The sequence below is a fragment of the Lontra canadensis genome, unplaced genomic scaffold (genome assembly GCF_010015895.1).
Source record: "Lontra canadensis isolate GAN:19392208 unplaced genomic scaffold, GSC_riverotter_1.0 scaffold26, whole genome shotgun sequence".
NCBI classification, from domain to species: domain Eukaryota; kingdom Metazoa; phylum Chordata; class Mammalia; order Carnivora; family Mustelidae; genus Lontra; species Lontra canadensis.
Genome location: NW_022631020.1, coordinates 4,823,277 through 4,836,737, shown reverse-complemented (window position 1 = coordinate 4,836,737; position 13,461 = coordinate 4,823,277). Strand labels below are relative to the sequence as shown.

The window sequence follows — 13,461 nt, the reverse complement described above, 5'->3', positions numbered from 1 at the left end:
GAAGGCAAACACGAAGTTGGAAATGATTTTGAAATCTGTAATTTGGAGGCCTAACGGGTTACACACGCTGTGTGTCATGTCCTCTCTGAAAAGAAAAATGGGCTGTGGGCAAGGTCTGAAGGCGTTTGCAGGCCAAGACGAAGGAGCTGTACAGTGATGGACGTGAACTAGGGAAGCACCTCGGGTTTTAATTTCGCATGCACTGCTTAGGGTGAGCTGGAAACATCGTCTGCAGGCTCCAAACAGTTGTTTGCTTTTGGCAGCAAAACGTCAGCAGATTTCAAATTTAATTCCTGATTCCCAGAATTAATAGTTTATCTATCCCACCTTGTGAACGTAAATGGCCTAATCAGACTTTCTCACTTGAAACGGTATCTTCTCGAGAAATAACCTACCAAGAAATAAAGCATTTATCAATCTAATGTGTAAAGGATCACTAAGTATAGGGGGGAAAAAAAAGTTTAACCTTGGGAAATGTGCGTTCAAGCCAACAATTTCTGTAAACTGCCTTATTGCTTCAAATTTCCCAATATCAATCAAATACATAGGGGCTGCTTTCCAAGGAACTTTCCTTTTTGAAACTGAATTACACCCTTGAATCTGAAAAGTCTCCTGGAATTTATTCTCTTCAGGTGACTTAATTTAATGGTATTAAATGGAAGGACTTTGCAGGGTATTGATTATTTTTAACAAACAAACACTCATGATGACTTTTCATTAAAATTTTCTTAATGGAAGAGTCTAGTTGATTACATTAGATGCACTGGAAATACATAAAGTGGTAATGTCCAATTGACCTGAAGAATGCATTTCAAAAGACATTGTTATATCCTTGGTTTTCTTGATTGATTGGTTACGAGTATTTCCCTGAGCCCTTATGTTTTCACTTCCTTAAGGTCTAATTTATAAGAGTTTCCAACACACAATGGGAGTAATATAATAAAAATAACCTTTGGATTAACATAGTGAGCAATTTTTGAATTATGTATTGTGATATTTTTGATAGCAGATTTATTGTTTTCTGAAAATAATTCTTCTAGATTTATGGTGAGCATTGTTTTTCATTATAGGGCCTTGTAAAATGTTAAAAGATAGTTTATATTTACATTTTTAGTAATTACCATGAAGAGAAAGTTAAGGAGGAAAATTATGAAATTTTCTTTATAATTTTATTGGGTTTTTTTTTTCCTTTTCCTTTTTCATTTTATACTGTCTATCTTATCTGCCAGATTTACTGTGGAATTTTCTCCTCGTGAAAATGTCCAGGGGCTCATTAAACCACAACATTAGAAAAATTTAGGGGTGTCTACTTTGAAATCACTGAAATCACCTAAGTCCTCTAAATCATTAAAGTGATTTAAGAATTTACTTTTGGATTTGTGTTACCTTGTAAGGAAATATAAAGAGATGAATGGGCTGCAGGGCTGTCAAAGAAAACTTTAACATATAAGATAAAAATAATGGATGAATTGTTGAACACTGCGTCTGACACTAGTGATGTCCTATGTGTTGCCTAATTGAATTTAAATCAAAATAAATAATGGGGAAAAGGAACTTTTATTCTACTACTTAGAGATAATAGACTAATAAATTATCTTCCTACCTACAAGAAATTGAACTGCATAAAACATTTTGTTGGATTAATGTATCTCCAAACATTTCACTTACGATTTTGACCTTTTATGCCAGGGATTGGCAAAATTTTTCTGTAAAAGCATGGTTATTAAATATTTGGAGTATTTTGAACCACATAAAGTGTCTGTTGCTGATTCTTCTTTGTTAACATTAGCATTTTATTTGATTTTATTCAAACATTTAAATGTTTAGGTGAATGTGTTCCTGGATATGTATACTTGTTGATAATGTACACATATGATAAAATGATATATGCATATATAAAAAATGAGACATATTGAGTCAAATAATTTTAGCCTCTTTTTGTGTGCCACTGTCCTGTGGCCAGTAGCTATAATCCCAGGGTCTGTGAGTGGTTTTTTCTAGTGGAAGCTGCTCCTGCCCCTTTCAGGAAAGATATAGCAATCCTGGGGATGTGAGTATGTCCTCCATTCTCAGTTACATACATGAACTAATTAGCATTAGTGGAAAAAGTAATCACACATGAAAATTATTTGTAATAAATAACTTAAATGTGACTTCCGAGTGCATTTTGCAATTTTTATTTATATATGGTTTTATCCATTGTCTTTGGAGTTTATTTTATTTCCCATGAATCATTCAAATCACAGTGTGGAAGTTTGACTTATGAAAAACTACAAAGCCACCCCATTTTCCTGTTCGTTCTTAGAATTCATCCTTTCTCCTAACAGTGTGAGCTCTGGGTTCATGTTAGTTGAATGGTCTAGGACAACTTGCTTCTTTCTGAGTCTCAGTCTCCTCGTCTGTAAACTAGATATACTAATATCTGATTTGTGTAAAGTATGTGTAAAATCTGTAACACCATTTCTTATATAGTGTATGATGCTACTGTTTCAGCCTGTCTCTTGCTATGTTTGAAATTACCATGGTGGTAATTTAATATTTTCAAATCCATTTGTCCTCTTCATTTAAGGTTTGGTATCTTGACTTTCCTCCAAAACTGCAACAGAAGCAAATGGAAGTAATGAAGATATTATGTTACCAGATTGACTGCATTTTTTAAAAAAGAGTTTGTGATGGGGGTGGGGAGCTCTTACTTATCTGGCAGAAATTTGGTTAAATAATCCCTCAAACAGGAAAGGTATAGATTACTATTATTAGAATCACTTCAAAATTATAGAGCCTATTAATTCCTGGGGTTAACTGATTGAGTAATTCATAAAGCTTATTATAATATAATAAATTTATAGAAACATATACATACAGACACAGCAAGAGAAAGTATGAATTAAGAGATAAAGAAGTCATAAATCATAAAAGAATTTTTGCTTACAGCAACATTGTCTCATAATAGCCTCTTTTTTTAATGAATCGCTATTTTAAAAATAATTTGATATAATTTCAACCTCATAATTTTTAAAAATGTATACTGAGGGTAGCCATTTCTTACAGAAAAACACAACTGATATTTGGGAAAACTGCTAAGACAATATAACAGGATATCTATTATAGATTCAAAAGCAGCTTGGGAGTTCATTCAAAACATAGTATGCAGGGCATTGCTTGGGTGAAGTATGCAAGTGAACTTGAATGCGGTCAGCTTGGCGAGATCACAGGCTCTGAGGTCAAGGCCCATCAGGGCCAGCAGCAGGAGAGGTAGTGATGAGGCCAAGCAAAGCATGGCTTGGGACAGAGAGCTGTGTCAGAGAGGAAGTAAGCATCTGGTAAGGCAGTCTTGATAACGAACATATTTTTGGACAGGAGCCACGAGGCCTTCTAGGTACAGATGCACGGGAACTTGGGGCATGGAATAATGTGAATGTTTATATCTGTATTACTGTACAAGAGTTTGGAGGATGCCAAGATGCCATATCAATTATGTCTTGCTCTACAATGGGCTGTAGCCTCTCTCTCTCCTTCTAAGGTGGGCCCATGAACTTACCATTCTCTAAGAAGAGCCCAGACCAGGTAGAGTCAAGATGCATTTCACTGGACGCTCATGTTCCTCCATCATTAGTTCCACTTTCTAAAGCCCTGCCACGTAACAGGCGCCAGACATGGAATCAGTAATATTAGCCACCAACAATCTTACCCATGAGTATAATGTATGTTTCAGTTCCTTTCAGTGAGAGCACAGCTCCTCGAATTTATCTCAAAAATGAATTGCGGGCTGTCTCTGTAAATGTTCTGGGTTTTTCTCTAAATGTTTTGATATCCTATTTTTAGACCTCTGGAATTTCTCAGTAGGAGGATAACTCTCCGTGGGAGGATAAAGAGTGATTTTGTCTCCCCAAGGGACGTTTGCTAATGTCTGGAGACGTGTTTGGTTGTCAGTGCTCGGGGAGGGATGTGCTATTGGCAGCAAGTAGAGAGAAGCCAGGGATGCTGTTTGATATCCTACATGGCACAGGGCAGACCCACAACAACCAATATCCTCCAGCTCACAATGTCAACAGTGCTGAGGCTGAGACCCCTGCTATAAGGAACCACATCCGGGTGTCCATGCCTCATAGGCTAGGGTGTGCCAAGGGTGACACTTCCTGTTGCAAGGTCTCTGTGAGCAGCCCCAGTGTTTACCTCTTCCCATAGGATTGCACATCTCTAGAGTGTGAAGAGACAGGCCATTAAGGGACCTTGTGTTCTCACCCTCAAAGTCCAGCGTAAAAGAGAGTAAAGTCGCTATGATTCTTCTTCCATGAATGTTCCTCATTAACTCAGCATTTTCCTGGTCATCCTATCTGGTCATTGTGTAAGACAGGAGAGTTTTGAAAGGAGAAATCATCTCATTAGATGTGCCTGAACACTGATAGGCATATGCAGCATGAGGAAGGACAGCCCTATTGACTTGTCCTTGAAAAAGACATGGGGGCGGGGCAGGGTCATAGCTTTATTGTGTCTGTGAATCATAACCCTTACTGGACATCAACTTTCCCAACCATGTTTCCCTCCATGACAGCTCTTCTGGGTCTTTCCTTACCCAGACCTTGGACTGGTTCATTCAGCTGGTCTAATTGAACTGATTTAACATGCTTTAGTGGAGGCGAGGGTAGAAAAGAAGAGATTAGGAGAGAAAGACACTCAACACGAATTTGTGGGTTTAAAGAAGCAAATTTAGGATACCTGTTTCCCCCGGCAGGACAAGTACTATCGGTTACCGAGTATACAGATACAATTGCCACTGACCAGAGACCAAAGCTTCTCACACTCATTGTGTTCTGTGATCACACGAGTTTATACCACCATCTTGAAGCATTCATTGCAAACAAACTTTCAGTGAGAAGTGTTTTGGAGAGCAAGAGAGTAGGAGAATGCTATAGTCTCTAGGTAAATGCCATACAGCGCGTAATCCCGTCTCCATTCATAGTCCGCCTGTATCAATGAGACATTTCCAGCTCGATTGGGAGAACCTTTATGCCGTTTCCTTGGACTTGGATGCCTTGAGAGCCTCTGATCTGCCTTTCCTCTCCTGCTAGCACCTCCCTCCACCCTGCGTGCACCTTACATCTTGATGCATTTGTTGGGAGCTTCATTTGAAGCCTTTCTCGGATGTCCTCAGGGCAACTTTTGGCTCCTTGGAGTTGAATTTTGCCCCTTAAGAGTCCTCTGCAAGGGATCGGGCAGCGGCAGCGTGCAGACTTTCTTGTTTGCCTTTGGAACAGCAGTGGTTTTTATCTTCAAGATTGTTCCCCCATTTGAAGCAATCTGCCCCGCAGCAAACAGCTGTCTGCACCCAGATCTCCCTCTAGATGAATAAAATCCTTCCAGAGGCTAATGCTGGCTGGAAAAAGTGCTTTTGTGCATCTATGAAGCAGAACGGAGCCCTAAGCAACAACCTTTGATGTATATTTTGTGAATGGGGAAGAGAAAAAAAATCAAAAACATTTTATTTCCTGCCAAACTGTTTCTTGCAGATGAAAATTTTTGTTGACTGAAGGCCTTACCCAATGTGCAGTTTGCCCTCGCTGATTAAACGAAGGTTGGATTGAGATCGTTTTTCCCTACATTGCGCTTCAATTTCATTCTCTGTGCCGTATGGGCCTAATACTTCATCAGCAAAGTGGGTCTGATAACTGTCTTCCCAATCTCCATCTTGTTTGGTTTGCTGAGAAACAATTTTCATCCAAGCATAAAATACTTTGTTCAGAGTCAACCTTCAAAAGGTGGAAGTCTAAGTCTATAGGCAGGCTAAAAATGAAATGAGGGTACTTATTTTGGGGGGACATTAGTTTTGCCTCAGTACCTTGGATCCCTATCTTTCATAAGATCTAAGATCAATGTACCTTAAGGTAGCAACGTTTGTCATAATTGCCTGATACATTAGCATCTTTCAATACCAAATATTAACTTTGACTCTGAGATCAGTAAACCATATAATGATTTTGAGCGAGGAATAATAACTTGACTTTTGAGGACCAGTGAAGCTAATAGCAAACTTTGGAGACAATGACATATCCTTAGACAGAACTGAAGCTTAGAATCTAATGAAATGTTTCTTGAGCCCTATTTATTGAAAGATGAGAACTTGGTTTCATTATTCAATGATGAATACAAATTTAGGCATACAGAAGCAAACCACAAGATACAATAAGTGAGCAGGCTGTTTTCAACCATTCAGCCTCACAGCAGGCATAAGTCCAATATTTCCTGTTCCCTGTATCAGGAGGGGAAGAGCCTAAGGAATGTTACTTTCAGTAAAAGCAAGAAAATAAAAATTTCATCCTCATAGAGAAACATTTATACCCCCAGTCTTTGCAGAGCAGTGAGAGTGAGAAGATTTTTTTTTATTTTTTTTAAGCTCTTTGAAAATCCAGACCACACTATTGATTACTAACTATTCATTGCTGAAGGCAGTACTCTGTATTCAATAAATTAAGCTTTAATTCCTGAGTCCAACAAAATAATTGACCTCAAAAGGAAGATAAATGAATAGGCTGTCCTGAGCTCATGATTAGAATCCACTTTCTAGTCTCATTATATTAGTATTTTTCAATTCAGTGATTTTTCCATTCTTCTCTAGTTTTGTTCACAATTTATAACACCTTTCACCCAGCTCCTCTATCAACAAGGCCAAGCTGTTTTCATTCTTGGTTTCAAGAATGAAAGATTTGAATATGGTATTTTTATACTTTAGTATTAATATTGATCATTTAATATCCTTTCCATTTTAGGACAAACTAGGTAACTAATATTTCTGAAAAATTATGAAATGTTCTTGATTGCATAACATGGACATAGAACATACAGAAATATTTTGATTAACTGATCCTTTGAAATTTTTGAAAAATTTACTCTATTTGCACCAACGCCGATTTTCCTTACTGAATCCTTGAAGCTTAGGGAAGCTTAATGATGTTTATCCTGATTTCACATTTGGGAAGAAAATAGGATAAGAAATATTTGGTGGCTTGGATAAGATCACACAGGGTTTGTAAACCATGACCTAGGAAATCCCTCAATTTTTGCCGCCACTGTAGCAACAAAATTTCTATATTTAGGAAAGCGTATTCTTTCATAGTAAAAAGGTAAACATGCGAATAGCGTCCTTTTTAAGGTTTGATGCTTTGGTTTCATTTGAAAACAACTATAAAATAATCCTATTATTGTTACAGGCACCATCTAATGATCAGAACAGTGGTTCAACGTTACATTTTTCAGAACCAAAGTGGCTAACTCAAGGTCTTCTAATAAAGCAGAAATAAGGTGTTAACTTCCAACGAATCTGTAGAGAGATTCATGGCTTCTTTCCTTCAGTGTCTCAGGAGAAAACCCTCCAGGGTTCCAGAAAAAAAGAAATTACTCGTTTGTTTGCTTATTTTTGTTTGTATTCCTACTGGGACTCCTTGAGGTGTGCTGGACTTGCTTTGTCCTTGCATTAGCTGAGAGAGGACATGGTATCAGAGAATGGAGAGAACTACGAGAGGTCAAACAGGATCCGTATAATGTTGGGAACTTGAATTTATAAACTCAGACGCATTATCTTGTCTTAGCCTCTTCCCCACCTCAAATCACATTCTCCAAATGGGATAAGACTTGAGCTTCCTTCCCGAAGTTCCTTTGTGCAAATGGATAGGTGTCCTTATTTACATGAAATATGTCTCAGGGGGGCCTCATGTGAGGCCCATAGAGGCTAACAGTACCCAGTGACATTAATTTCTAATTTCTTGGGCTCCTGGGTGGCTCAGTGGGTTAAAGCCTCTGCCTTTGGCTCAGGTCATGATCCAAGGTTTTGGGATGGGGCCCTGAATCGGGCACTCTACTCATCAGGGAGCCTGCTTTACCCCCCCTCTCTCTGCCTGCCTCTCTGCCTACTTGTGATCTCTCTCTCTCTCTCTCTGTCAAATAAATAAATAAAATCCTAAAAAAAAATTCTAATTTCTTGCATCCTATAAGTGAGTCCACTAATATTCAAGTCCTGCGTGATAGCAGAATTCATTTCTTGGTGTACTATTTTTCAGTTAGAACTTTTTAGGCAGGAAGCCCAATTGCCTATATTTTATTCAAACTCTATAAAATGATAGTTTATATTTATAATGACAATGCAAAGTACTTCATAACTTTCTGATTCATTATGGCAAACTAAATTATGTTCATTAGAGCTTTGGTATTAAGTGAATTTAATTGCATTATGAATCTCTGAACACTGATAATTGATTGCTATATATAGCAACTACAAAGAGTCCAAAATATTACCCTAATTTAAATATCCCATTTATGAACTAGTCCAAATAACAGCAATTTAATTGAATTTGGTATTAGAACTGATTTGTAAATAGGTCGGAGCAAAAGTTTTGTATCAGTATGCATTTGTTATTATGTTAATGACAATACTTTGCAACATATTGTGATTTGAGTTTATATCAAATTAAGATTTCCTAAAATTTAACAATAAATGAAAAAAGAAGCAACTACTTTGGAGGAGTAGTGAATGGTATACTCCTAATGTTAACGGACGTTCTCTCAAGTGGATATCATGTCTTCTGTTTTCTTTGACTCATAGAAGATCATAGATATAGGGCAAGTCTTGTAAAATACTGTCACCTGTTCATTGATATCTTAACCACGGGATATATATTTGTTTGAAAAGGTCCTTTAGAAACTGTTGTTTCTAAGCTAAGTAGATGCATGGGGCATTCCAGATCTCACCCATTCATAACGGTTTCCTTGTTTTCTTCCCAGAATTTTTCCGAGAGCTCCTGGAGAATGCAGAAAAGTCACTGAACGATATGTTTGTACGGACCTACGGAATGCTGTACATGCAGAATTCAGAAGTGTTCCAGGATCTTTTCACAGAGCTGAAAAGATACTATACCGGGGGCAACGTAAATCTGGAGGAGATGCTCAATGACTTCTGGGCTCGGCTCCTGGAACGGATGTTCCAGCTCATCAACCCACAGTATCACTTCAGCGAGGACTACTTGGAATGTGTGAGCAAGTACACGGACCAGCTGAAGCCGTTCGGAGATGTACCCCGGAAACTGAAAATTCAGGTCACCCGCGCCTTCATTGCTGCCCGGACTTTTGTCCAGGGGCTCACTGTGGGCAGAGAAGTTGCAAACCGAGTTTCCAAGGTAATTGAGAATCTGCCGTCTTTCTAATTGGTCTTCCTCTTTTGCTCTGTTTTTAAAACAACCGTTCAAAAAAAAAATTTTTTTTTTCAAGGTGAAAGTTCTCCCTTACAGCAGACCTTGCTCTTAGAGAAATCAGATAAAGGTCAAGGTTTAATTCTGGTTTTTGGTTTTTTTTCGTTTCTTGCTTTGTGTGAGAGAAGACAGGATTTCAGTCCATTCCATGTTTGGAACATAATGTCAGCTTTCATCAGCGATATAGCAGAGAAGCTTTTATCGGGAATGGTGCGGAAACAGGTGTCTTGCAACCAGGACCACTTGGCACTTGTGATCAGAGTTTTCAGAATGATAAATAGTCGTGAAACAGTCCATCCGGAGGTTCTAATCCTCGAGGAAGTCACAAGGCGACAGACTTCATGAGGTCTGCAAGTAGAGACAAGCTGCTGTTCAGAACAGCAGCTCCTGGCATTTCTTCTTTATCACTCTTGTGAAAGTGGCCAAATTCCTTAGTAGTGGAGGAAGATCCCTTTGCTAACACCTGTGCAACTGGATTAGGAAGGAATAAGGAATACAAAGTATAGATTCTGGCAGAGAATTCCTTTTGTTATCCGTTAGCTTTGTAATTCAATGCCACATACTACATTGGGCTTATAAGCAAGATAAATGACTAATACCCATCATGCCTTTCCTTGAGGATATCTCTAAACCTTTAATGCAAGGGGTCTTTCTCCACTGCTTTCTTTAAACATTGACTGTTTCCTGTGTATAGAATATTTGCCTTTGTTTAAATTCTTCCTTGACATTCAACTGTCCTTAGGAGATGGGCTTGCCCATTTATGAGGTCAGCCCCACAAATAAACTGGAAGGTGATTACTCTAAGAGGTAAAGTAAAAATGATACGTAACGGGAATCTGGTATTATGTCACCTAAAAAGATCATATTTGTACAAAGATTAATTCCCAAAACTACTTTCTTATTGCAGGGCTATGGCAAAGAGCCACACACTTCTCATAACTATGGGTACCATGCTACCATGTTTCTTTTTCTCCACTTTGAAGTCCTCAGTATTTACATCTTGCATGAAGACTGTGTATACCCTTCAAAGGTGTTTCTCCATGGCACTATTTATAAATTTCATAGCAATCCATTTTTAAATTACATGTCCATACCCAGTTGATGTGGGCATAGGGAAAGACTATTTTCAAGAAGTTTCTAAAAATGATAGTCACATGGGATTTAATAATATAAGGCGCATGTGATACTGATGTAAAAAACAATGTTTTTTTTTTTTTTTTCCAACTGAAAATCAACAATATTCTAGCGGGAAAGGAACTAGAGCCCCAAAAGTAGATTAATAAGGAATTAGCCAGGTGGAGTAGCAAGAGGAAATATCACTTGGGAATGTCTAAAATATAGAGAAGTACAAGAAATAAACATATACCCCATATATTCTTGAACAGATAGCTTTTTTGAAAAAAAATTAAAAAATAAAGATAACTTTAGTTATAGGGGCTTCAAATTGAAGTCTTTGCTTTTGTTGAAGAAAGAAACACACAATCAGCTTTTAAAACAACACGAGGTAAGAAATTCAAAGCATGTACTGATGTATGCAATGCAACATCCTTGATTGTTTACTTGGATTCAGGCTGAGTGGGAATATTAATTATATGCAAATATTTTGGCCTGGGGATGTTCTGGTGCAATAAGAGAGTGTTTTCTAGCAAAGTATCTAAAAAGCCTTGGGAGAGGCCACTGCCAATTCTCAGAAGGTAGCATTAACAATTGCCCAGAGATGCCCCCCTCCCTTTTATCATTCCCTATCTCAGTCTGAGGTCTTTGTAGATGAAAATCTAATCTACTAGTCTTTCTTGCCTAGAGGTTGACATCATGGAGCAACCACCAGTAGAGTATGGCTTTGCATTTTTTTTTTTTTTCCAGACCTGATGAGAAAGAACACTGAGCTCATGCTTCTCCTGATCCTTGCATGGGCAACATCCATTTGCCAAGCAACTGCTGTGGGTTTGTGATATCGTTTGTGGTCCTGTGACCATGGAATGTTGACTGTTCTGTGCAGACATTAGCTTGTCTGGTGTGAGTTTCATGAGTCCTAATCTAGGCAAATCATAAATCCTGGGCTGACATTTGTGCACTACCTTCTGGTAGAAAGATAGAGAGAAAGAGAGAGAGATACAGATAGAGATATGCGGTTTAAAAGAAGCTGAGCATCTTTTTTTCTAAGATACTTTATGGAGGTACGTGAGTGGCTCAGTCAGTTAAGCATCTGCCTTTGGCTTAGGTCATGATCTCAGGGTCCTAGGATCGAGTCCTGCATCGGGGTCCCCGTTCTATGGAGAGCCTGTTTCTCTCCCTCTCCTGTTCCCCCTGCTTGTGTTTTCTCTCTCTCTCTGTCAGATAAGTAAATAAAATCTTTAAAAAAAAAAAAAGAAAAAGAAAAAGAAAATACCTTATGACTCAAGGATTTAAACATTTTTACCAATGAGCTTTCTCTCCTAATGATTACCAGATGGTCAGTAGCCGAGTAAACCAGAAAGAGATCTACTAGAATTATTGATGTGCTGATAATTTTCAGCACCCAAAGTATTTTTTTGTAATAAGAATAAAATATTACAGGGCTAAATAAATTAAACGGAGAAGGAAGAATGGCGTTGGAGATATAAGCTGTTCATAAATTGGAAACCTCCCTGTGGTCCATTACTTGAGTGATTTAAAGTTGATGAAATGATTGCAGAAGAGGGAAGGAATTCAAGGTAGAATTCCCAAATGGAAATCAACAAACTAGGTTATCTCCTGCATCTTGATTTGGAGAATACTTTTTTTTTTTCCTTTCAGTTTCTCTTCTCTCTTTCAGTGGCTTCCTAAATCTTGGGGAAGATGTCATTAATAGCTTCTAATTAATTGTTTTGACTGGGAAATTTATCTCTTTGGCAAAACACAGCCATTTGACACAAATATTTTGACATGATATCATAGGGAATTTTCTTACTAGAAAAATGGAGGAATACTTTGTAGGTATCAACACAGTTATGTTTAAAATTTCTTCTTTGCCACCTTATAGATAAAAGCGTTGTCTTCTTCTAGGTACTGAATGGAGCTAGTTACTTTTAAGTAACTATAACTGGAGATCTGGTTTTACACTTGATCTTAGCCAAAAGGCTGAGAAGTGATGGAGATCTGGTTCTTAGAAGTGTTGAATGATTCTGGAGTGAGAATCTGTAGTCAGCTAGCCAGGATTCATTTTCTCTTTGAATGACTATTTTTATGTAGTGCCAAGGGTCAACAAAATAAGGAGATTTGGTATCTTGCTTACTTTATTGGTGGATGTATAAGTGGACAGGTTCACTTTGGATAGCAATTAGAAAATACCTGTACCATCGAAAAAGTGCGTATTCCAAAACTCCAGTTCTACCCCTGGAATGGATCAGGTAGGCATGTACATGCGTGTACAAGTAGATATGTAAACGCATGTTAATAGCAGCACTGTTTGCAATAACATGAAAAGTGAAAAGATCACAAACGTCCCATCTGTGTACATCATGAATCCTTTACACCATGAAATCCTATGTGGCATTGAAAATAAGTGAACTATAGCCACACTTGTGGATGAATCACAGAAACCTCATTTTGAGAGAAGAAAATCACCAAAGCATACAATATATATAAAGTTCAAATACTGTATAAAATGAAGCAATGCAGTATTTAGGAATAAAATATATGTGAGAAAAAATTTTAAGCTGTAAACACAAACATCAGATGGTCATTACCTTTGGGGGTTAGGTTTGGAGATTTTATATATGAAAGATACACAGGGGTTTCTAAGGTTATTGATAACATACTGTCTTAAGCTCTAGGCTGTGTGGTGGGTGGAGAGTGGATTTAAAAACATTTTAATGAAAAAGATTGGAGTGGGGAAGGACTTTGCCATTGTTCCTCTCTGATTCTCTTCACTAGCTTAGATATGATCAAGTCCCCGAGTTACCCTCTTTAGTTTATCAGGTTTACTGCGGCCCCTGACTTTTTAAGCATTGACTTTCCATGCCCCATATTGTGCTGAATGATACTAGGTAGGCATGGAAGGCAAAACCCTTAAAGGAAGATAAAAAACAAATTTTGATAATGTTGTAGCCTGGAGAGAAAGCATCTGGACTATTCTTTAACATTGTTCTTTTCTGAAAACACCACTCTCGTGCTCTTATATATATACACCCATTTGTGACTGGAAACATGGATGGCAGCTTGTCAGACACTATGAAGCCCAGAGACAGAGGCCTGCCTGAAGAGG

General features: G+C 37.9%; 1 protein-coding gene across 3 annotated transcripts in view; it reads left to right on the top strand.

The window, feature by feature from the left end:
* The window catches only part of GPC6 (glypican 6), a 1,087,460-nt gene that overhangs the window by 548,226 nt on the left and 525,773 nt on the right, over nt 1–13,461 (top strand). For all 3 annotated transcript variants that reach the window (XM_032864158.1, XM_032864157.1, XM_032864159.1), the window contains exon 3: nt 8,773–9,164. In XM_032864158.1, the coding sequence (XP_032720049.1) occupies nt 8,773–9,164 (392 nt within the window). The remainder of the gene's footprint in view (nt 1–8,772; nt 9,165–13,461) is intronic.